At 42.2% G+C, this 25,923-nt stretch overlaps 4 protein-coding genes across 6 annotated transcripts in view; 2 read left to right on the plus strand and 2 right to left on the minus strand.

The window, feature by feature from the left end:
• Window positions 1–180: 180 nt before the first annotated feature.
• On the minus strand, window positions 181–21,386 carry RB195_023895 (uncharacterized protein; the record flags this gene model as incomplete). 3 transcript variants are annotated; one of them, XM_064211488.1, is made up of 7 exons in its annotated part: window positions 2,517–2,615; window positions 2,697–2,816; window positions 10,404–10,466; window positions 20,742–20,834; window positions 20,928–21,051; window positions 21,133–21,210; window positions 21,277–21,386. In XM_064211488.1, the coding sequence occupies 7 exons, from the start codon at window positions 21,384–21,386 to the stop codon at window positions 2,517–2,519; spliced, it is 687 nt and encodes a 228-aa protein (XP_064067370.1). The 3 variants fall into 3 exon arrangements, with proteins under 3 accessions (XP_064067368.1, XP_064067370.1, XP_064067369.1); XM_064211487.1 differs by lacking the exons at window positions 2,517–2,615; window positions 2,697–2,816 and adding an exon at window positions 181–237; XM_064211489.1 differs by lacking the exon at window positions 2,697–2,816.
• On the plus strand, window positions 17,992–18,860 carry RB195_023896 (uncharacterized protein; the record flags this gene model as incomplete). The annotated part of the gene is made up of 3 exons (XM_064211490.1): window positions 17,992–18,088; window positions 18,405–18,570; window positions 18,641–18,860. The coding sequence occupies 3 exons, from the start codon at window positions 17,992–17,994 to the stop codon at window positions 18,858–18,860; spliced, it is 483 nt and encodes a 160-aa protein (XP_064067371.1).
• RB195_023897 (uncharacterized protein) lies at window positions 19,246–19,554 on the minus strand (the record flags this gene model as incomplete). Its single annotated transcript, XM_064211491.1, has 1 exon — window positions 19,246–19,554. The coding sequence occupies one exon, from the start codon at window positions 19,552–19,554 to the stop codon at window positions 19,246–19,248; it is 309 nt and encodes a 102-aa protein (XP_064067372.1).
• Window positions 21,387–25,757: 4,371 nt separating the features above from the next.
• The window catches only part of RB195_023898 (uncharacterized protein), a gene marked incomplete at both ends in the record, with an annotated part of 308 nt that continues 142 nt past the window's right edge, over window positions 25,758–25,923 (plus strand). Inside the window, 2 exons of the mRNA XM_064211492.1 lie at window positions 25,758–25,802; window positions 25,850–25,923. The exon at window positions 25,850–25,923 is cut by the window's right edge and continues 9 nt beyond it. Coding sequence (XP_064067373.1) covers window positions 25,758–25,802; window positions 25,850–25,923 — 119 coding nt within the window. The remainder of the gene's footprint in view (window positions 25,803–25,849) is intronic.

Raw genomic sequence — 25,923 nt, forward strand, 5'->3', positions numbered from 1 at the left:
AGATTGGCTCGAAAAGCACACTAGTTTCATTAACAGAATTATGAAGAATAAACTTTTTAAAAATCGTTTTGTGGTTTGTGTACCCTCTTTTTAACTTAACTGTTTGTGCTACAATAGTCTTCCTCAACCTCTTCTTCGAGTCTTCTTCAATCGTTTATTCAATTATTAAACAATGTATCATTAACGTTTTTCTTCCTTGAGAAAACTCTTCCATTTTTTAGTCGCAGATGTCGAGACCTGAAAAAAACCTTAGAATACGTTTTCAGTTGTTAATATCTTCTGATATGCGGTGAAAACAGGCCATTCACTGCTGATCCTCCTTAAACTTACAGCACTAAGTCTGAAATAAAGCAGTTTTCACTTCAGTATTTATGCTGAATGTTGTATACCTAAATTGCACTAAAGTTTGTACGCCTTAATATGTGTTTATTTAAAATCGACAGTCCCGTTTCTCTTTTCTCGTTGCTTCTTTCATTTTTGTCTAATTTTCCGACCTCTAGTTTAATTTTTTTTCCTAATTTTCCGACTCCCTCTTGTTGTAGGATGGGACTTTCCCCGTGTTATTCGCATAGTGCAAATCCGCGATGGATACATTGTATTCCCTTGTTGTTGCCACCCTATTCTTGTTGTGTTGTCAATCTCTTTTCCTTCTTTGCCTTCAATAAAGCTACTCGTCTTCGGCTGTAACGACATCCACAACAGAAATATTAACGGCTATAACCAATAACATGAAATCACCGTTGTTCTTCTATCAAACCTTATGTTCAGCAGCGCTCATTTCATCATAGAATAAACCTGTGACAAGCGTTAAGTCCAAATTGACCGAACAGAATTAATGTGGTATATCTGCAATTTAATAACACTTTGATACACCAAACGTGTAAACGTTCGTGTGATGTACCAAAGACCAATAAGATCACATTTGATCTATATGGAGTACCTGTATATTACCTTGAGTAAACGAAATCAAATTCAATCGGCAAGAAATAGCGAAGAAGGAGCGAAAAGTCACCTAGCACAAATTTAATCCACCTGATATATTTAATAGTCCAACCTTACCTCACAATTCTTGCAGTTTTTACAGAAACAGTGGAAATTAGCCCTTGCAAAGCCAGGTGTCTTCAAATTAACAACTGGAGTCACCTATTTGCTGAGTCTTGTCACTGCTATACTATTGATAAAAATTGTCATTTGAATGAAGGATTTGAAGCTGTGGAAGTTTGGAGTGCTAGTTTGCAGTCTGCTAAAGACAATCATGTAACATCTTTCGCAGAAAATCATTCGGATTAAAGAAGAATATCACAAACTTACGGAAATCCTAGGGAAAATGTAGAGTTCGGGTTATAGAGTACGGAAACAAGCGTGGCTCCGTTCATTTTCCCCCAATCGCGATTATAAAAGGCATGGAAGACATTCTTTCCTGTGAAAGTGCTTGCAACGTGCCATCTTCGTGCACCCTCCGCGTCCATGAGCGAGCGGTCGAAGATTGATGGGTTACTAGCCTACTCAAGTAAAACCAACGAATAGATAGGCTGCTGAGGAACCTGAACCTGCATAAAAGTGGTGCATTTTCAAAGGAACTAAATCGGTCCCCACGCCGTTTTCTAGGACGATCAAAGGGGATTGAGCGGTGCCACGCTCGTTTTCGTAATCTACAACTCGAACTCGACGTTTTCCCCGGAGTTTCCGCGCTACAGCAATTTCGTGATACTCTGCATTTGAGTGTTACTGTTAGTGTGTCACTAACACTCGACACTCGATATAGCAACAAAAGAAGGAACTTCTAAAATTTACGTCGTGAGTTTTACTGTTCCTAGTTTCCCGCGTAGGTTGTTCGTTTTAGTTTCTAAGGAACAAACAGTGTTCGAGAATTTGCTCTAAAAAAAGAACGCCCGGATGTTTTTGTTTTTTCAAAAATTGAAATTTCGGAAGGATTCCTTTATCTTGGTGTCTGAATTTTCCGAAATGGGAAGTACGCTGTCTTCAACTACTCATGAACTTGTCCTTTTTGACACCCGTAACAACCGATGCAAATCTTATCTCAGCGTTCACCACTGTGAAGAATTATCATAATTGTTGCCTCAGAATTTCCTGAAGTATGCACTCCCTGCTAGAAAACTCAAAATTGCAACAACAGCAAGCAATCGAAATCTTGCTATAAATGGTACTCGTTCGGTGATTCCTACCTGTAACATTGAATCTTTGCTTAGCAGCTCTTATTAGAGCCTGCCAGGTTCCAGTAACTTTCAGTATTTAAAAAAAAGAACTCTGCCAGTGTACAGCCTAAAGACGTGCTACTCTAAAGCGTGAGTGAGAATGCGTTGGATCTAAGGTACGATGACATGTGAAACACCTCAGAAGTAGCAGGACGCATCATTTTGTGTGTGCTTCTGTGATGAAAATAGTTTTAAAAGCTGAGTTTTAGATACAACACTTTTGCAATGCAAAGATGAAATAGTTGATTAGAATTTAAGGACGAACATCAAAAACAGCAACAAACGTTATATTTTCAATTGCTATGAAATCTCTACATTCAAATATGGCTTATCGTTCGGGAATATGAAGAACATCGCCAGAAGAGATCCGTCCATGCAAAAGAAGATAGTGTTTGCTAACTGAAATATCTTGTATGAGACCCGTTAGTAATTATTTTACCGCACGATCGCTATGATACAATGCCAAGACAGAACACTAACCAACATATAAAAATCATCGATTCCAATGCTGTATATAATTGCATGTAACTCCATTATCCATGTAAAAGCAACAGGAGCGATCGGAACAAAGTCGATGCACTTCGATGAAACTGCTTTGTACTAAGTATAGAATTTCTACTGTTACATAACAAGGGTATTATTAATCTGTCATGTTTATGTAACTCCAAAGTGGAGGCCCCTGTGGCGATGCATAATTCTTATCCTACATTCAACTATGTATAATGCCAGTGGTTTAACATAATTTACTTAAATCACCAGTCTGAAGATCCAGCTAAAGCTGAACTCCATTTTTCCTTTTTAAAAAGCATAAGCACTGATCTAATCTGATCTAGGGCGGGTGTAGTGTAGCGGTTAGAGGTTCCGCTTCCTGCACGATTGATCAGAGGTTTGAATCTGCCCTAGTGCTCACCAAGTCTATTCATCTCTCCGGGGCATGAACACCATCATCATTCTGATGAGGATAAGGATGATACATCAGATCACGTAAACTACTAACTACTGTTTAGGCAGCAGTCTGTATGCATGTGTCCAGGCTTTTAAAAAAAGAATCCAGCAAGTATTGTTAGGCTAACCACAGGCTAGTAGACTTAAAGAAGGCATACATTTTGGCGCATGTAGTGTCACGGCCACAAAACGGTCTATAACTTTTAATTTTCTTTACAATAAAAAAGGAATTGCTGAACTGTGCTGGTCAATGATTCAATGGGTTCAGTGTTCAACTCCCAAGTGTAACAACTTTATGGACAACTTTTATGTCCCTATTACTTTGTATACAGTCTTCAAACTCCTTTCCACATCTTATCTTTTTATCGCTTCATTTCTATCTACTCTCTGCATAAAGTCAATACGACAGGCTGTGGCGTGGCGAGCAGTGACCTCTGTATCTGCGAGATACGCCTTCACGTACTATGAATGTCTGCGAGACATTAGTCGCGCCTCTTAAGGCGTTGGATGACAGTTTCACTTAACTAGATATGCAAAAAGAAATGTCTAGAAAGCATAAAACAAGTAAAGAAATATAGTATGACGCGGAACAATGGGATATTTTTTCAAATCATCCGTTGTATTTTCAAAGATTAATGGGTGGTTCCTATCTCACAGTTCAGAGCAACCAACAGCGAATGATATCAAACACTTCCACACAATTTCTAAACGCTATTTCGCTTGTGTGAACTTCTCAGACAACTCTACTTAATCTATGTTACTATGAAACAACTTTTGTCACCAAGCACTCCCCTTTTTGTTCGTCTCAAAAAGCGCGTCGTAAGAGCTGCGGGCGCGGCGAAATGGGTGAGAAATAGGGTGTGGACGGGGCGTCAGCGAGACGTAGTACAAGAGAGGCCTACTGTGGGAACTGTCAGGAATCGTGCAGTGCAATTATCGACGCTCATTAGCCTCCTGTACACGCAGCAGCACATCACCCAGATACCTCTTAACCGTTTCCCCCACAACCACGAGTCACAATGGTTTTTTTATAGGGACCTGACGGCCCGCCCTATGGATCAAAACCTGCAGAGTTTTTGATATGGGACTAGTCCGTTCGTGATCGCCATGGATTTATCCTTCCTGTTCACTTTTAGGCTTTTGGCAGTAGTCCAAAATGCCTCTAGTGCTCTGCGTGATCAATTGTGCACGATCTCGGACTCGAACGGCAGTATAATATCTTCTATCCCTATGCCGGAGTTTCAATGACGTATTCTACGGTGTGCTGCAAGCGAGGAGCAGAGTTTAGATTATGCTAGACCTTCTAGATATTGCTTGACCCGAATACACAGTGGGCTTCCCGTTCCCCCTCCCATGTAATCATCACCGCACAACCTGCGCGTGATACAATACACCACTTCTGATACGATGCAACCACCCTCTCTGCCGTACGGGCAGGCTACCAGCTGAGAGTTGTGCAGAGGCCGACATACGCATGATTAAGTACCAGCTGAAACTAAACCTTCGCTGTGATATCTCTACAACCCACACGTCGTTTTGTAGGCCTGCTCTGCGTAGACAGCACCGTACTGCTCTCTTCATATCATCAGATATGTAAGGTAGATAGAACGGAAGCTTCTCTAGGCTATCCAGTACTTCGAGAGGAGTACCGTGCTTGTCGAGTAACACATTACCCTGTCGGGTACCTATTGTATATTGCTACATAATGAGCCAGATTTACAGACCATGTCTTCTCCTGGCTATCCAATGCCACTATTGTCGCCGTTCTATACATGTTACCCACAACGGATTTTTTTTCATTTTGCTGAGATGTTGATAGCGGATTGGGACGTTTTACTACTGGGTTTTCTGTGCCAATTAGTCCTCTATATTCCATTGCGCACGTAAATGCATACATTGAGGAAAGCCAACCAATTGTTTTTCGGCTTGGGAACTTAAACTGAACTTGTACTGTGGACACTGCCGGTTGAGAATATTGAATCACGTGTCCAATTCTGCCTGTGTTTGGCAGACGACGCAGCAATCATCTATGTAGCGACAACAGCAGTGGTTTGCGCTCTATTATAGGCTTCTCGATATTGGAAGTGAAAACAATGGCGATAGTGGGCACCAGCTTTTCTTCCATGGCTAGGCCTTCATGTTGTCCCGACCATCGAATAATAGAACAGTTCAGGCATTCAGTCATCAGCGTCATGATCTGCCTAATGGTCAGTCCGTATGTATTCAATGAAGCCTGATGCTTCGTGAGCAATTCCAGAACAGACTGCATCGCGACATCGTTTGAAACTTTCGTACAGAGCGATGTAACGTCAAAGAACTTATTACACATTAGCATTCGAACGAGGTACTTTGAAGTTGTTTGAAGTTTGAGGAAACTGTTAGAACTAATGAGGTGGGCAGAAGTATATTTGAGCAGCTGATTTAGGATTATATTGAGCACCTAGGAAATTCTATCTGTGGGGTCACTTATGATAGGTCTCACCCTAAATTCACTTGGATCATTCGCAGTGAGACCATTTACAGAGAGTTTGGGAGTTCTCATTAGAGTGTATAGGACTGAACATGCAGGCAAGTCATTCTTGAGTATTCAGACGGCGATATTGGTTCTTAAATTCGTTGCCGGAGGATGGAACATATAGAGTGTTATCTGTTTTCACTTTTCTAAGGCAGGAATTGCTTGGATGAACTCTCCTTAGCATATGACTGAAGCTAGCATGTTTTAACATGCCTTTCATACACGACTATATACTTACCGACACGGCAGACGAGTATTCTGCAGGATACAGATCTCGACTGGCATATGGATGGCCAGGGTTATATTCCAGCCGATGCAACGGAATAATCTGCACCGTTTACTGCACTGCGAAAAACACGTATCAGAGATCGCTACATCATCTGTATCGGAAAATACACTATCTACTGCGATGATGCTGATGAGAAAGAGAGGGTTGCGTAGTAATTGTGAGAAACAACTACAATAACTTGATGAGGGAATTCAGCTCACCTTCGTCAAGGAGAACCCTTGCAGATCTGAAGGAACGCAGAGGGCCTAATCTTTGTAACGTAATTTGTCACGGAAACCCGTGACAAAGAATAATTTATAAGATTTTAAGATATAAGATAAGACAATCCTAAGAATAATTTAACAAAGACACCTTTAATAACGAATTCAATACCCTGATGTCCAAGATACCTAGTCAGCAGGCGGTCATCTCGGCAACAGATGCGAACGCAAAATGGGACTTGAACAACAATCCGATTTGCTTGAAAATTGGTTTTATTTGGCGAAGCGAACCTCGCACAACAGAAATGGTCTGGTAGACCCTTGCGACCTCATCATTGCTTCTTCGTTCGAGAGGAATCATCGATCTGCTTACTTGGATAATGATAACCCATTTAACAGCGGCATTCGAGGCCTATGCAGTTAGTCTTTCTATCAAAGGGTTCGAAGCAGCTTTTAGCTTTACTAATCGAGGCCTTCTCGACGCGCTCCAGAAAAACTTGTATTCGTGTCTTTATAAACGACATGAGTAGAAGAATAACTGCAGTTTAACACCAGTCTGATGCGATTCACCGTTCGAAGTGGAAACTGGAGTGAGACAAGGGGCTGTAGCGCAACCGTTTCTGTTCAACTTTGCTGTCGATGACATTATGCCAAGAACAGTTAAGCGGTGTCCCGTTCATCTCATTTTAGCACTATCGGCACGTCGCTTGGTTGATATCGACTCCGATATTCGCTTCTAGCAGTGCAAAGTTACATGCACATGTTGCTAATCTTGTATCGAGATCAATTGCGGCATGCGAACTGCGACTCCGCCCTGATAAATGCAAGCAGATGTGTGTCTCCTCGAGACCCTCAACGGGAATCAGGATGAACGGGCAACCTACTGAGCTCGTTGATGAGTTCTGTTATTTGTACTACATGCTGAAGAACGATGGCAGTTACGAGAGAGATATTCAGCAATGGTGCGCTAAAACTGATTCAACTTTCACTTTATTGATCAAGAGCCTGTGATCACCGTCGAAGGAGGTTACTCAAAAATGGATATAGTGTATTGGCGGATGACACATGGATAACATCAACATATTGCCTGGCCTTTTGAAGTAATTAGGCGACTGTCTTCAATTCTCTGGTAACGTTGCAAAAATACCTTCCGATCGTCTTGTCTAACTTGTTTTTTGGATGTTTCCGGAACTAAACTGAAAAAGGAATCCTGACCGTAAAAGAAAATTTTGAACGGAAGTGGTGAAAGAAGATCTAAAGAGACTTGGCGCTGATAGGCAGCTCAATCAAGGCGTAATGTTTAGCAGATTATGGAATAACGACCAAATACATATTCTCTATGCGAGCTCTAGCTGCGAATCGAACCGAATTGGCCTGGATAGGTTAAATACGACAAATACCAGAGAAGCCGCGGATAGCAGCGTTAGGCCGCAACAATCGGCCGCCGTTTAAGTAAAGTAAGTCGCTCAGAACATTAAATTAAATCATTTTTATTCTTTTATGTAGGAATTGCTGGGATGAATTCTTCCTAACATATAACTGAGACTGATCTGTCCTACCACGTCCTTCATACGCGTTTATATACTTGTCAACATGGCAAGCGAGTGCTCTACAGGAGTAGAATTCTCGCCTGCCATGTGCGCAGCCCGGGTTAGGCTCCCAGCGGTCCAGCGTCTCTAATCTTTACGGACTAATTTCGTAATTTATAGACAACACCACACACAGAGATTGAACATTGCATGATTTCCATGTACTAGATTGGTTGCTTATTTCTTGCGCACGCATACTTTTTACATTTCATAGTTTCTTGATCGTACTTAATGAACATCCGCGAAGTATTTGCCATAAAGTTCTCTCACTGTGCTTCATCTCATCATCTTTCTGAGAGGGTTATAATTCCCCTAGATCAGAATCTGTTGGGAGAAGGATTGAGAGTCAAAGCACAACTCAATAGCGGGTTTCAGGTCAGCGAAAGCATTGAACAGTTGTTGCTTCAGAGAATGCTTATGGGCGCGAACAAGCGGCGGCCTGATGGAGCAAAGTCTGGAAAGTAGGGTGGATGAAGAACATTTTCACAACCCGAACCTCAAGTGGCCGAAGCAACACGTGGCCGCTTTTTGTGAAGGGGGTGAGCAGCGGCACGTCTCCGTCGCTTTTCTCCGATTGCAGTGGCCAACTCGCGCAGCTGCGGTGTTTAAACTTTGGCGCGTACGGCCTGGTTGTCAGGTGGCAGCTCCCACCACAGTCCATCAACTGGTTCTGCCCCGAAGTTCGGCGCACAGATGTTGCCTTTGTGACAATTCGCCGAAAGAGCAGTTTCTCTACTCAAAGCGGCGGAACCAGTTGTTGACGAAAGCCCAGGTAGTGGTCCCCTAGGCACGTCCATGCCTGGTTGTTGTTGAAAGCAACATCAATTGTCACTCAAAGGTGGCGTCGATCCATTTGCATTGCGATGCCACAGCAGGAACGCGGCGCTATTATACACATTCGGCTAAGATGCTTTGAAAACCACTTAGTTTTCACATGAACTGAAAAAAAGACGCGTCCTAACTCTTGAACGTCAATTTTTTGTTGGGTTGGCAACTATGTTCCCGCCATTTTCTTCAATTTAATATTCCACATGTAATTAAATATTTGTGCATAATGTTTTATGGCATTCGAAAGACGATGTCTTGTTCTATCGGAATCTATGTTCTGCTTTTAATCAAAGTTCTAACACCACAAAAGCTGCTCATAATGATTCGATAAAGAATCATTACTGGCGAGACAGTGACCATGAGTTGCGCGGTGACGAGCAAGCAAACCAGTGGAGATTGTGGCTCGTTGATTTTTGTAGTCGACACTTAAAGCGTGCGGAATCCATACTCCAACTTTCGAACCTTTCCCAACAAGTGAAGATGTTTCTCATAGCAGTGTAATAGCATTCCATTTTCTCTGCCAGTGCCCTTGTTGTTTGACGCGAATTTCCGTGTAAAAGTTGGTTTAATCGTCCTTCATCAAACTCAACTAAACGGCCAGAACGTGGTACGTCATCGAGGTCAAATATTCATTTTTGAACTTGGCATGCCAATCACGAGCGGTTCTCTCAGCAATGGCACCATCTCCATACACAACACAAATGTGGCGAGCAGCTTTTGTAGCGTTAGAACCTTGATTACAAGCAAAAAGAAGGAGGTGTCGAATGTGCTCATTTTTCTCAACTTGACATTCCACATTTATTATTCTGAAAATTAATATAAAGTAGCTTGAGCAAAAAGTAAAACATAGTTTGCGATAGAACAAACATCCTCTTTCGAAAGACATTAAACATTATGCCACAAATAGGTATTGACATGCGGAATATTAAAATTGAAAAGAAAACGGCGGGAACTTATTTGCCAACCTAACACATGAGAAAAAAAAAGTAGCCATCCTAATACACTGGTGTCACTTCATGGAGAATGCGTAAGAGTGGTGTGAGACGGATCAATTGGTGGTGATCCACTGAGAACGCCAACATCATTTCTTGTAAGAAGCTATTACAGAAAGGAAAACAGAGTTTTGAGCGAACACCAAGTTTAGGAAATGACACATTTGTGTTTCTTCAATGACAAGAACTTAATTATTAGAATAAACAAAAACAAAGCTGTGAGGCGGAACGTAAAATGCCTAGCGCTGTCAAAAGCGAATAGTTCTCAGGTAAAATATTTCAGTCAGCCTTTGTCAAATAGAAAGACATTTTTTTACTAACTTCAATTGTAGCTCTTGCATCAAGCTCTGGAAACCATATATATCTCGAGTCTATTAATGAGTAAGGTAAGAGAAATTTCCGAATGGCTTCCCAGTTCCGAACTCTTCGGAAACTCTCTCCAGTTTCTAGAAAAAAGACCATACATACATAGCTCCCATCTAGCAGATTATACGAAAGACTGTTAAGATTGCAAAGTGCGAAGTTGCAAAAATAAACGAAAATGAAAGACCAAGACTAGCGAGATCTTACTTATCTTCAGTACAAACATTTGACGTATTCAGATTCTCAAAACGAATTTGGAACAAGCAACCCAAGTTTGGTATTAGAATTCATCTCGCGCAGTTGTAAGGAATCGAGCGGACTTGTCGGGTTTTGTGGCACAAACTAGGAATACTGCTGTAAGGGAAACATCTCGAATCAAGTGGAATCTGATATCGGCAACCGCGATCGTAAACCTGTGTCTATGTTGCACATTTTGCTAAAGATTCAAAAAGATAAAAGTTCTTACAATGAGGTAGGGACACACGAGAGAACCAACAATTTGAGCTGCAGACGCAATTCTTCCTGTAGTCTGAAACAATCAAACATTCACTTGCAGCATCCACGAAAAAATATTGTTTTACTGCTGCTTTGTCTCGATGTTAAGAAATGCTATTGGATTGAAGAACGAGTGGTGAAACTTCTTTTTCCAAAGTTAAGAAAGCAAATGGGAATAAAAAGTATCGATAAAATTTTTCGATATCTGTGAATGCATTTAATCAAGATGATAAGACCGCTGAAGCTGCAGGCTAAGATAAGGGCTGTGTATAGAAGGCAGTACATTAAGGACAGTTTCAAGAAACACGGAAAAACAAAAAGCAAACGTAGGAAAAATCAATGTAAATCAACGGAAAACTGATGAGAGAAAGCCGTTAGAAACGATCTGAAAAGCACCTATAGAGAGTATACTAACGAGTATTTCTGTTGTAGGCTCTAGTACTGAAAAATTGAAAAAGAAAACGATTTTTACCCGCCTCACTACAATTATGATCTAGTGTGTGAATGATTGTGATTAAGGTCAAAGATCTTGCTTTTAGAGCGCAAGGAACAACGGTAGCAAGTATTTTCAAGCCATGCTCATTCTCCACACAAGGCACTATAATTGGCTTTAGCAGTATTATAACTTTGATAAAATGCGTAAAACAAATGGTGCCGAAACGTAAAAAACGTTGTGAGTACCGCTTTATTTCCTATGAGGTACATTAGCTATGCATACTTCGTGGTCCCCTGAGCAGCCTATTCATTTACGTTGTATAGTTGTATAGCCTGGTGAGAAAATATCATTGACCTTTTTGGTATCTTGCAAAGTCTTCTTTCAACTGCAGTATAGTTTCTTCTTATTCTTATCTCCGGGTGGGTGTAGTGTAGCGGATAGAGGTTCCGCTTCCTGCACGATCGATCGGAGGTTCGAATTCGCCATAGTGTTCACCAAGCCTTTCATCCCCTGGGGGTCGATAAATTATTACCAGACTTGTCTGGGAGGACAAAAACGCTGACTTGACACGTCGACTAGCCACCGCAAGTCATTATTCAGCCAGTTACACGTTCGTAAACCTCAAACGATTCTGAATTGAAGTGAATGTGGGGGCGCATCCCAAGCGGATTGATTAACGCCGGAAACTTTATCCTTTATCCTTTTTATTCTTACCTCCCTTCTCATTTTATTGGGCATCTTTCCTCTTTACTGGAAAAAGTTGTTAAAGGGCAATTACTTCAAGGCTAACAATTCTAGAGGGTAATACTGGATAGGATAATTAGTTATTTTAATTCGCAAAATTACATTGAACCATTTACGGTCACAGAACGACACGGTCTTGTTGGTCTTCCACCGACTAGAAGTATTGCATTCAAACAGGTGACGTGGCAAAGAGTCTCGCCGGGATGTTGATGAGCATATTGATGTTGAATGCCTTGCGACTCTTTAACCAAATGATAAAAGTGGGACTTTGGAAGAGAGGACCACTGAGATTAAGATCAACTCAGATGGTAAGTAGGCAAACATGGTATCAATTGGATCAAAATAGAAATCTCTTGTGCCTTTTTTACCCTGGAGGGGGCTGGAACTGCAAAATCGGAAAACAACGTTCATTTCTTTCCCAAATAGAATGACCAATACACCATGAGAAGGGGTAAAAAAGGCACAAGAGATTTCTATTTTGATCCAATTGCTACCATGTTCGCCTACTCATTATCTCAGTTGATCTTAATCTCAGTGGACCTCTCTTCCAAAGTCCCACTTTTATCATTTGGATAAAGAGTCGCAAGGCATTCAACATCAACATGCTCATCAACATCCCGGCGAGACTCTTTGCCACGTCACCTGTTCGGATACAATACTCCTAGTCGGTGGAAGACCAACAAGACCGTGTCGTTCTGTGACCGTAAATGGTTCAATGTAATTTTGCGAATTAAAGTAACTAATTATTTTATCCAGTATTACCCTCTAGAATTGTTAGCTTTGAAATAATTGCCCTTTAACAACTTGTTCCAGTTACAGTGAACTGGGGGAGGGGGGGGGGGTTGGCCGATTTATCAATTCTGTGTTTTAATCCTCTCAGAAAGTGTGGTACTAATTTTTCGACTTTGGATAGATAGTAACTATCGGGGAAAAGTGAGGTTGCAGCGAAACCTCTTACCAACTACGGTACACCAGCCCCAGATCAACGCATAACTCTGTATGTGACACCAGCAGCTTCACTGATGTCAATAGTAAAGAGCGCCTGAGAGGACACTGTGTCACATCACATGACCTGAAAATGAATGGACGTCAGCAGCTAAGGAGTTTAAGAAAGTATGGTAAAAAAAAAGGGAGGAAGGAGACATTTTATCACCACAGTATAGTTGCAAGGTTATAAGACATCCAAGATTAAGTTCGACACACACAGGGAGACTGCCCGTGAGACAACCTCGCCAATCTAGAGAGAACATTTCAATATTGCTTAGTGGGCAGGCGCCATCAGTTCCTCAACGCTCAGCGTTCAACCAGCGCAGTCGGTGAGGAACCATCGGCCAAGTGGGAGGAGGGGGTTCTAGTGTGTCCAAAAAAATGAAGAATTAAGAGTTTGGTGGATTGAATTAGGGCCGTAATGCTGAAATCTATTCTTTAGAAATCTGCGCTGAACAGCTATGTGGTAATTCCGCACCAAACGGCGTGAGCTGGACTATACCGTCAAGTTTCTATCAAAACTTATACGTTGCAACACCGCTCTGATAAATGCGAGCGGATACGGGCTTTCTCGAGACCATCAGCGGAAATAAGAGTAAATGTAAAGACTCGTGAACTTGAGAATGAAGACTTGAGTTCTGTTATCTGAACTGCACACTAAGAAACTAAAGCCTGTTCTACATCTACCTCCTTCACTAAGCGTTGTGATCGATAAAAGAAAAAGAAGAAAATGAAATGAAGGTCCTAATAAACATATGCGTTATTCGCCCATCATGTACGGAACGGAGGCTTGCACAGCAGCGTTTCTGGTGGTGAAGACCGAATAAAAGATGCTCAGACAACTGCTTAGCTACTTCTGGTCTATGGTACGCCACAATGATGATGTTTGCGCGAAATTTCGTTCGTCAATATACAGATCGAATATTTCGATCTGTATATTGACGAACTGTAAAATGAACCAACATCTTGCTCCGCCGCCGTAAGCACCGGCGGAAGAAAGCGTCTTCGTCTATTGGGTCATATTGGGCAGATCAACAGACTGTCTTGTTCAACATTTTTTTACAATTCTGTCGAATACAAGTTGGGAAAACCACCTTGCCAAAAGTGAAAGCTCCCCTCTAAGGTGGCAAAAGTGGAGCCAGAAACATGAGGCTTTCACAGGCACTCCAACCGAGATGCCAGGTTCCGCAGGATGTGGAGTAGGAAACAATGGGTTGACTCCGTGCGACCTTTTCTGAACAACCAGATACGCGATTTCGCATCGTGCGGACAAGACTAGCGATGAATGGATTGGTCTGATGCAAATTCGTGCAGAAGATCGAGAAGATTTAGCAGAGCTATGCTGCAGAGCATCGGTGACATATAGAGCAATTGCGTTAAATGACAATATAAGACCCGCCGATCAATCAAGTATTTGATGTAAGGACTGTTTAAAAAACAGAGTGAAGCTTCGGGGAATTTTCTGAAGGCCCTTTCTAGATTGCCCATGTTCGACTGTCTTTTTTATATAGGGCAAACGGGACGCCCACTGTGTATTAGGGTCAAGAAGCATCTAGATGGACTCGCGAAATCAAAAACCTTCACCCCACTTGGAACACACCGTAGAATATGTCATTCAGACTCCGAAGTAGAGGTAGAAGTTCCTATATTATCTTACGAGTCCAAAATCACAGCACGCAGAACACTAGAGGCCTTTTGGATAACCGCCAAAAGTCCAAAAATGAACAAGAAGGATGAGTGCATTGCGATCACAAACGGGTTGTCCCCATATCAAGACCTATGCGGGTTTTGATCTACGGGGCGGGCCGTGAGGTCCCTATATAAAACCCTTGTGACTCGTAGTTGTGGTACTTGGTGGTCTGCTGTGTTAACAAGTCTAGCTAATGAGGTAAGTACTAGCCTATGTGTTGCTGTTGAGTTTGCTCACCGTTTGAGTGCTTTCTGTAGTGTGATGAGGCGCTTGAGGGGATAAGTCACTAATGGCTTTGAGTTTTCCAGGCTCTGACAAAGGCGATAACGCCAAAACGTTAGCCGTTTTTAAATAAAGACGATCAGTACCAATCTTGGCTACAGCTCAAAGAAATCAATTAAAACTACGCCCTTTCTAGATATTACAAATGATGTGAAACCGAATTCCAGTGATTTTTGGACTGCAAACTGATATCTCCAGCACCAACACTGTAGTCTCCTTTGTCATTGCGAACATTTGTAAAGAGTCTCAGAGTGTTGTCCTTATGTCTATTAAGATCTAAGCAATCTACTACGTTGGGAAGAGTAGGATAGGACACAAAAATCGAGAGCAGGAGTCGATTATTTGACCTTTAATGTTAACACGACGATGGAGGATATCGTCACAAATTAGCAATGATCAAAGTTGTTGGAAATTTGTTTGTTGTTTTCAGGGTTTTTCGGCAAAAACAGATTCAAAAACGAATCATTCAACCGTCTTTGGAGATGTTTGCACCATACAAATGGATCACAACTATATGAAGATCTTACGTCTTGAGCGTTTCCATCACAACAGTACGTAGGAAGTATTTTACAAAACAACCAGAATGAAACCATGAGCTCTCGCAGATATCCCTGATAGTCAATGCCCCAAATAAACATAAGAATGTCATTGGTTACCATCTCCTCTGTTTTTTTTTTGCTTTTTCCTGCTTCTCTTGCTGTCTGCATGCAGATCAGGAAGGCATTTTATTGTTTTCTATCCGGAACGAGACCAAAACTGATCGGGTGCCTCCACAATGCACCATAAACTTATTTCGTGGCCAAGATAAGATGAAGGATGGAGTGTTAGGCGTTGATCAGTTCCTTCGGGACGTTCAAACGCATTCACTTCAATTCAGAGCTGTTTGAAGGTCATAAAGGCCTATGCGCCAGAAAGTGAATCATCTTGAATAACGTCTAGAAGCTCGGAATAACTTAATGTTGGACAGATCGCGTTCAATTATTTAATAGTAGAGACAGCAATACGACCTTCTTCCAGACCAAACTTTCTTCTTTAAAAGACTACCTGAAGTATTTTAAAAGTGTTCTCATCACGAAATTATTTGCAATCTTTCAAAGCTAGCAAAGGGCTCAGAATCCGGACCTTGTATTAAATCTTATTTAATCTACGTTTGAACTGTTAGAAACTGTGTGATATTAAATTTTCATCTTTTAGGAGTAGTTCCGAGTTTCTTTCTCTTTTGCAAAAATTTGGCTTCAAACCTGCGCGGTCCCATTGTTGCATTGTCAACTCAAAATGCAGTGCGAGGCAAAATCTTAGGTCCACCCCTAATTTTTTTTTGTGTAGCAGCCTAGAAACGGATTACCAAAGCCGGGCAATACCACAACCGTAATTTCACCTGTGAAAACCTCTTAACAAGTACCCTTGGCAGAATATTTGACTAGCGCAGGATGCCACGAACTTTTATTGAGAAATAGGCCGGTGCAACATCTTAGATCCACCTAAGACTTTTTCACGCAAAGTTGGGTAGAAATATGTCACTATCGCAGTGTAAAGAGCAATTTTCATTGTTTGCTTCAATTGCTGAGTCCACCAAGCTTACTACTTACGAGCAAACTTAGGTCGATGCCCTTCATGCGGCCGGTCTTTCAAACAAGAAGATCGCGGCTCAACTAGGGCGATCTCACAATAGTATCAACAACTTTCTGAAGAACATAGAAGCCTACAAGGAGAAAATCACTACCGGGCCTCCGAGAAAGTTATCTAGAGGGAATGAAAGTCACCTTTTCCAGGTGGCTTTGAACAGTAGTGAGTATGTGGACAGCCTCCGGGAGCATTTTGATCTACCTGTATCGAAATGGACAGTACACGCAGTTTGAACCGCTGTCCTCACATCGTTAATAAAATTATGAGAAGTGCAGCTCGTTTGACTTACAGTCCTAAGGCTGTTAGGCTTAAAAGAGCTCTCGCACACATAAGTACGAATTGGAAAAAGATGAGATGCTCTTGCTGCTAATCTGGTATGCAAACAGAAGTACTTATGCGACTTTCAGGTGGTGGTCCCCGACGAAAAAAGGGAGCTACAGACACTACTGGAGAGATCTGAGGAAAGAGTGACGAGGTAGTAAAAATTTTATGATCTGGGCCTCGTTTTCCCGATACGGAACTACTGTATTGGAGTTCGTCTCGTGTAAGATGAACAGCGAAGACTATCAGAAAGTGCCTAAAGGCATCACCCCACGAATCTGAGGTAGTGCAGATTTCAGGTGGAGTATTCTTGCAAGGGATAGTAGATTATGGAGAGGAGGGTGATTCCGTCCATTTCTTCCTTATTGCCGTAAAAACGGCTCGGAAGATGCGGCGCCGCAAAAGGCTGGCGCGCTCCAGTCGAACTCCCAGTAGAAAATAGTGCGCCGGAACGCCTGAAGCCGTATCTTCCGGGCCGTTTTTTACGGCAATTAGGAAGAAATGTACGGAATCTCCTCCTCTGTGGAGTGATGCCTTTCCTGCCTAAGATCATTTACTCCCATATTTCACAAAATTTCGTAGGCGTAACCTAGTTTTTCAACAAGATAATGCGTCTGCACAGTGACGAAGTCAACTACAGATTGGCTTAATGCCAAAGGAGTCAAATTTCTGGTGCGGCCTAGTTGTTTCTCAGATGTCAACACGATGGAGAAATTGTGGAGCTTTCTTGTACACAAGATATAAGGGAAAGGAACCCCTCACTTCTCGGTTTCCAAGCTGAAGGCCGCTGTACTTGATGCATGGGCTGATGTAGAGAAATCCTTTATTGATAACCTTATCAGTAGTATGCCGAATAGAATTTTTGATGTTGTTTACAACAAAGACGATGTGACAAAGTACTAAAATTGTTTTTTAGACGCTGTTTTTGCAATAAATGACGATTTTAATGGAGTGAATCTGAGAATTTGCAGCAGCTTATTTCTCAATAAAAGTGCGCGGCATCCTGCGCTGATCAGGTATCCTGCCAAGAGCACTTGTAAAGAGGCTTTCGCAGGTGAGAAATAGAATAATGGTGGTATCGCCCGGCTTTGATAATCCGTTTTTAGGCTGCTATCAGGAAAATCAAAGATGTACCCAAGATTTTGCACCGCACTGTATTAGCTTTTGCGATCCTGCACCTGGCAAGTGACATGGCTGTCGAAGAGATTAGAGTAAACGTCGTGGATGATTTCCTCTATGCCCCTTCTCGATGCTACAGTTGTTGGTTGGTCAGCCAACACTTCTGCTCTCCTCTCTTTGAGGTCTTCCTTTATCGCCTCTCTGCAAAGCATTGCGAGCTCGGACGGGAGTTCTTGGTTGCTTGCAGCTCCAAAACTCTAGAGCTAACACGCCGACGTATCAGCTCTAGAGTTTTGGAGACAGACGTCTCTTGGTGGTTTTGAAACTTTTCGCTTTCCTCGTACATTCGTGAAGATGCTCCACAAGCCGTTCATATTCGTCGTCGACGTTGACCATGACGGTATCTTAACAAAGGCCGATAAGCGAATCGAAGAGCTGCTAGTTGATGATGGTTCTGGGAGTTCGCTTAGTGAACTTCGCGGCTTTTTCTCCTTTCTGTATGAAAGAAAATCTTTTTCGAAGAAGGGCTTGGTCCGATCCCGTATAAAACTCCGGTACAGCGGCGATATCCGTCAGGCAAAATCTTTTACTGACGATGATGTGGTCGATTTCATTATAATACCCTCCATCGCCACGGATCTCCCTCACTAGAGGGATCACAGAAGGTTAGTCGCGAAGCTACGTGGTGCGTCCCCGGGTGGCGGATAGGGGGCTAATTGCAGACGAAAAGCGACCTTGTGCCTGCCCAGAGACGCGGGTGGATTCAGGGGATGGACTCCTTGTTTCTGCTGAGCCAGGACAGACTCATGCCATCCTCGTATCCTGCACGTCGGTCCGGCCAAAAGCCCGCAATCAAGTGACTGGGAAGTGCAAGGGAGGCGGTTTGGAGTCGCTTCCAACAAATAAGCTCCATATGTCCACTCCGGGAGAACGGTAGTTCTCCGAAAAACTCATGGGACTGGGAGGCTTGCAACCTGCACATGGGTTTTTTTGCCAGTCACAGCAATAGAAAAGAGTCTCCTGATTCCGGAGGAGAACCTGGTACGGTAGCGCCAGGAAGGACGGGGTTGCAGGAGTCATATAGGCTACCGAAACGGAAAAGGACTAGTATGACTATCTGTACTTATAACGCACGTACGCTTGCATCGGAAGCGGCCATCGAAGATCTGAGCAAGCAAGTGAGCAAGAAGATCAAGTACGATGTCAACGGACTGACCAGTTGAGGACGCAGTCGCAATTGAGGACGGGATTCGAAGTTATCTCCTACGTCAGCGATCGAAGATTAGAGACGCTGCCGCGTTTGCCAAAGAAAGTAAAATAAGGTGATGCGCTTTAACGACAACTGTTGGACCGGACCCGTGAGCAACTGGGTTCCCCGCGATATTAAGCGCACTACAGGAAGACCGCCGACCCGATGGTCAGATTTCTTCACGAAGTCCTTCAAAGAAAATTATGATGCTCTTCGTGTCCCACGCGAAAGGAGGAACCACTGGGCTACTCTGGCACGCAGTCGGGACAAATGTAAGAATTACTGGCGCCCGCTCGACCAGTTCGAATATCAACGGGAGTCAAGGTGATCAAGGTGACCTTTTATCGTGACTCCCACATCTAGCGTAGAGAGGAGGGCTTTTGGTATTGCGAGTTCCCATGGAGGGTCTTAGGTCGTGATGAACTCGAAAAGCCTCTCTCCCTGCTCATTCCATTGAAGGCCGTGGGTTCCGATGTGAAGTTCTCCAGGCGTCCTTCTGAGCGTTCTTTGGCGTTGAAGTCACCAATTATAACCATGTAGAAGATATGATCTTCTCTGTGGAACTTCTCCAGGTCCATGTAGAAAGCTTCAACTTCTTCCCCTTTGTAGTCTTTCGAAGCGTTAAAACGTAAGCGACAAAGATAGTCAAAGCTGGCTTCAGACCACATCTTTTCCATCGATCAGATCGCAAGTTTTTTGAAAGAGCGATGTTCTTTGCCATACTCGTGTTGACGGGGACTCCATCAGCTCCTTCACTGTCACATTTTCTTAAGAACAGTTCTTCTCCAGTTTGATACACGTCGTTGAGAGTCTTACGTCGTCTCGTCTCGATCAGTCCGATGTCGTTCTACTTAATCGTCCTGGCTTGCATCAGATCTTCGATGGCCGCTTCCAGTGCAAGTTACATCATAAGTACAGATCGCTACCCTAGTCCTTTTCCGCTTTGGTGGCCTAGATATCTATTGCGACCTCGTTTTCGCTGGAGCTGTTCTGTTCCAGTCTTTCCCCTGAGTCAGGAGACTCTTTTTTGTGACTGTGACATGTGTAAAATTTCGAAACCCATGGGCAGGGTCCCATGGGTCTGTGGAAAAGTGCACAAATGGAGCTTATTTGTTGGAGACGACTCCAACTACTCTTCCCTTACACCTCCCAGTCACTTGATAGAAGGCTTTTGACCGGACCGACGTGCGGGGTACAACAATGACATATGTCCGTGGTGGCACAGCAGAAAATGGGAGTACACCTCCTGAATCTATCCGCGTCTCAGGGCAGGCACAGGTCGCTTTTGGTTCGCGATTAGCTTCCCATCCGGCACCTGGGGACGCACCACGTAGCCTAGTGACTAACCATGTGTGATCCCCCTAATGAGGGACCGCGACTCATCACCATATTCAAGTGAAAACAAAGAATGGGCTGTTGAGGGATCGGAGCGCCAAAATTGTGATACGCTGATTTTTAGTAAAAGACTTACTTCAGCCGCCTTAGGTACCGCTCCTGAGCGTGATAGGTGAACGTGATACCGAAACGCGCAATTATTTTGCATTTTGCATGTGCAGTTATTTTGCAGAAAGTTGACTAAAGACTTCAAAGAATATGATCAAGATGGAAACTACATGCGAAGCACTCATTTGCATGTAGAGGGCCACATTTTAGACGAAGCTGAAGTGGTTTTTATATGTATCATCGTTGTGCACAAACGTAGCACTGTACTACAGTGACCAAACGCGTGAAGTCCATTTCTCCTTTAAAAAAGTGTAAATGGAGTTGCTGGTTTGCTCTTACTCTTGCAATTTGTGTTAACGAAAATCAATAATTATGAATGGGTGAGGTAAACATTAAGATTGTGCACCATTACCTCCTTCCCATCGTCCTCATTCATTCCTTGAATGTAGTAGAATACAAGGAGAAGTAGAACTGCACTGACTGCTACAAGACGAATGAGACGACGCTAAATATCGTAGCGTTCAGTCCAGATAAAAAATACTTCGCACAGGAAGCATCACGAGCACTAATAGTGCAAGAAGTATAGGTCAAAAACAACCTTCTTCGTCCGATAAAATATCAACGCAAATACGAAAAAACTTTGCATTGTAACAGCGTATGTTTGAAGAAGTATAAGTTTGGTGTCCTGGATGAAAAATGAATACCGGAGCCACAATCCAGACCTACGTTTTGGATAATTTACTTCATTTAGCAAAAACGTCTGATGAGGTGAAAACAGTTGTAATATCTATGTTCTTGCATACCCCACAACTGCACAGAGATACGGCAAACATGTGTCACTATCGCTGCTTTGCCGCCGGTACCACTTCAACACTGCTTGTCTGCAAAATGGGAACAAAATGCGCTTAACTGACATCAAATAATTGCTTCTAGATAGAGGTGCTTACAATGGACTTGTGATAAGGGCAACAGCATGTAACGCTGTCGACGTTAAGAAGAGACTCCACACAAGATTCGAAGTGTAAAGAGAGAACAAATTACCAATCGATAATTCCATCTGAAAATTTACTCTCCGGAAAAGCTTCAGAAGAAGTTACACTTGCATTGCGTAACGAGAGGATACATGAAGAACCGTTGAATACAGATCAGTGAGTGTCCATATCTACGGTTTTCATCGTTGAAACAAAGCAAGCGGAAACTGGGCCAAACGAGAAGTGCCTCTATATCTCTATACTGGATCCTAACAAGAAACAAGAAACTGTGAAATAAACGTTTTCTAGCGAGAAAGGATGTTCAGCTGTGTGTTCATATTAGTTAAGAGCAAGGTATCACGAATCTGACGTGGTACGTAAACATCAGAGACAACGTTGTGTGCGGGTCGTAGATAACGGAAACGAGTATTGCTCCGCTCAATTCTCCTTAGTTGTCCTGAAAAAACGGCTTGGGAACTGCTTTATTTTCCATTAGGTACGTTAGAACGCGCGTTTAGTACAGATCCGAGCTCATTCAACGGTTTTACTTGCATAGGTTGGTGAAAAAACCTCATTCATCTCGATCAGGGGAAAATGAGCGGAACCATGTTCGCTTTTGTAATCTACAACCCGAAGTCTACGTTTTTCGTGCAGATTCTGTACAATTTCATCCCCGTAATACGCTGCCTTTAATGTCTAGTTTGTAATACATCTGATTTTAGAAATTTGGTCTACTAACTCTCAAGGACTTGTGTACATAAACTAAACGTTTCCAACAATCGCTCTTCAGGTAAGGAAATTTTTATGTTCTTTTTTTTCGAAAGCATCAGCATACGCTACGAAACCTGCAATGTCTTTTATCTACAAGAAATTTCTTCCTTATGATATCGCGACTAGTTATGTGCACTTACGTTTGTAACCACGACGTAAGTTGTGATGTTTCCTTTGCCGTTTGTCACCGTTGTGCGGTTGTCGCATTTCGGTTGTCACCTCGCGGATGTGTTGAGATCACGCATGAAGAAGTCAGGAAAACCCCTAAAGATATTGAGTGCCGATTTCTTATTTTTATGAGATTAGGGATCTATCGCTTTTTTCTCGATTATTCGCATATGACCATCCATTTGTCGCATTGTCCTTCATTCCAGTACTTTTCTATTGACTCCTTATTTTTTTGGTTCTTGGCATTTTTTTTAACATTTTTCCGTGTGATAAACAGGTATGCGAACGTTAATTACGTCTTCTCTTGTGCGCTTCTGTCTTAAAATTATTTTAGTCCAAATCTCACTTAAGCTCAATGCCTAGGCAGTTGCGTACATAGTCGACTTCGACTTCTTTCAACCGTGTGAGCGCGGCACGTTTGTCACAGCGTACACTTTCTCATGCTTGAGAAGCACTTCTACATTCCAGAACTCTGCGCGGTCGAAAACGCACTGCACTCACTCGGTCGGATACATTTGATGTCAAAGATTTTATGAACCTATAGTAGGTGTATCACAGAAATTGCCACTACATATTCGCCTAACCTTTGGTAAATGGAGGCGACTGGGAAGCTGTTTGCGATTGTACTGACGCTATTGCTATGTCACCAAGTGGAACCGTGCTACCGCGACGCATGTCCGACTTGCGATGCGTTAGTCACTCTCCCCGGGTAGGAGGAATGCAAGTTAAAATATGAACACCTTGCGATCTTCTAATTCCGCGAAAATAACAGGGCATTTGTTCCCATTTGATTGGGTATTCCATAAGAGTGGACTGCTGAAACTCCTTTCGGGTTTTTAATTGGAAAAACCTGGTGGTATATCTTAGAACTCTGAAGAATGGATAGCAAGATTTCAAATTGCCACAATTCAGTTATGGCGCTGTTTTTCCCGAATCGTTTTGTTCTGCTTGGAAGGCGGGTCGGTTGGTCTACGAATATGAGTTTCACACGGATCTAAAACAGAGACAACTCGTCATGGTTGTGATCTATTCAGTGTAGGTTTTATTACAAAGACCATTCTCGCAAACTGGTACAAAATATTTTCAAAAATGAGGATTTTGAGTGCACACTTGGGGCAACATATAACACTGATTCAAGTTGTGTAATCCACCATTTGATTGGTTCATCAATAATGGAAGTTTATCGTGTACAACTCTGTGCAGATTACTTTTATGTGGTACCAAGGCAATGTTGCGCGTTTGCCGGATGCATCACTACTCGTACTCTTCACAGGCCGAACACCACAACGTGTTACATGTCATAGGGAGAAATGTGTTCTCTCTCTCCATTGTCATTAAAGATTTTTTCCGTGGCTGTTTCAATGGAAAATGCCAGCTGATAAACCAAACTGAATATCGAATCTTAGGAATATAATTTTTGTTACGAAAAACGACCTAGTGTCATACGTTGTAAGTCAAATTTTCGATTATGCGAGTGTTAAGAAGCTTTTGCTAAGAGAAGTTTGCTAATGTTCCGGTAACCACATTTCTAACGCACTTTCACATTCCAATCTATAAGTTATGCTCATCTTAAAGGCATCACCCCTTGAATCTTAGGTGGTTCGGATTTCAGGTGAAGTATTCGTATACGGGATTGTAGATTATGGAGAGAAGGGTGCTTCCGTCCATTTCCTCTTAATTGCCGTAAAAAACGGCCCGGAAAATACGGCTTTGAGCGAGTTCGATTGGAGCGCGCCAGCTTTGTACACGTGCCGCATTTTCCGAGCCGTTTTTTCGGCACTTAGGAAGAAATGGACGGAATGACCCACTCTTCATAATCTACTATCCCGTATAAGAATACTCCATCTGAAATCCGTACCACCTCAGATTCGTGAGGTGATGCCTTTAAGCCGTTACGCACATTTCTTGGTGTTTGATGCTTACTTGGAAAAATTCTTGCACCTATCACCTGAAAATCTTTCTCAATTCTTCAGTGCACGTTGGGTAAAAAGTAAATCCAAGGGGTTATTGCAGTCTTTGGTCGACGTTCATGTTTTCGAAGGAAAAAAAAAACAACGACACTTTGCTTTTTGGCGAGCGATGGAAACGCATAATGTAACCATTATAAGCGATTTTGTAACATCTGGACGTATTTGACCCCCTTCTCCAGAACTTGGAAGCAATTTGGACAATTATTTCTAGGTGTGTTCTCCCATATAAGAAGAATAGCTTTGTTATAAACAGGTTTCTTGGAGGTAAATGTGCAGTGCCTCAAGCCATGACTGTGTGCGCATCTTGAATAAGCTATGCACATAAAGATGCATGCTTATAGAAGAAGGGAAGCAAGAAACTGCGGACTGTAGTATAACGGGAGAATGGAATAAACGTCTCTCTCTAGAATGATAAAATAAAAAATAAAAATCCTGATAAAATCAGTTGTGTACTCCTTTTGTTCTTAAGGGATGCTCTGCTTTCATTACATCTGAGAATCTCTGTGATCGTGTTGTTATTAAACAAAGCTGTATAAAGGGTCATTTCCAGTGCGACGCTAATGACAAACATAGGAACATGAGAATTTTGTAGCTTTGTGGCTGAGCTCATCATACTCTTGAAGTGAGAAGATTACCAGTGCTCTATGTTTCAAGTGACATTCTTAGGGCCGTTTCAAATTCAACATGTGTGCATTCTTCCTTTGTCGACATCCAAATACGCTCCCGATCTAGAAATTCAGAGCCTGAGAAGTGTGTCATAAATGTTATCACTTCCTTTGGATCAATCACTTTCCGCCTTTATTTGACACAAAGTTGTTGGAACGCCACAACTGAATGGACGAAGTATACAATCATCAATAACGTTGTGCTTCGAAGAACAGTTAATTTGAGAAGTAATTCACACATTCTAATAAACTTAAACGAACACTATTTTTTTAATGACATCAATGCATTCCGTGATGAGAGTGTGCTTCAGAAATACCAAACGAAATAAATCTGAACACATGAGTACTAGAGTTTGTTAGAAAAATATGGAATTTCAGTGCAAAAGGTTTACTAGAAATCAGTTGGGAAAATGGAGTAAAAACAGTGAGTCGTAAAATGGAAAAAAAAACTGTTCTGCTGAACGAAACGGGAACAAATATACAGACAAATACCGCATGAATGGTCCTATAGCATATGCCAAAAGAGATTTGAAAGACAGTGTGCCCGTTTTCACGCAAACATTATAACATAGAACATTACCACAGGCGTTGTTAATCTGTTGAAAGTTACATGAAAAAATGAAAAATGATATTACCCTTGGAAGTACGAAATGAGGATTTAGGAGGATGTTGAACGTTGAACGGTTAGGAACTACACAAAACGAGACATCTGCAGTAAATACAAGAAAAGTTTCGGAATCCGTTTATGACCGCCTAATCCGCCGGAAAAGAATTTTGTGAAGAAGAGCTATAGATGACTGAATGATTTCAAATTATTTTGGATCGAATATTGAATTTTTCACTGCTTTTCCACTAACCTGTGTTTTCACTTTTGCACTACATCATGCTCAGTAATCACATCAACTACTATGGGCAATCTCATTACCAGGTCATTGCATATTTTTCTTGTAGCCAGCGACATTGTAAATAGTCTAGAGCAATGTGCGGAAGTATGATGAGAAGAAAGACCGAAAGTACGCCTCACTCAAAACGTCACTGCAATTAAGGTC

Source organism: Necator americanus, chromosome X (assembly GCF_031761385.1).
Source record: "Necator americanus strain Aroian chromosome X, whole genome shotgun sequence".
Lineage (NCBI taxonomy): Eukaryota > Metazoa > Nematoda > Chromadorea > Rhabditida > Ancylostomatidae > Necator > Necator americanus.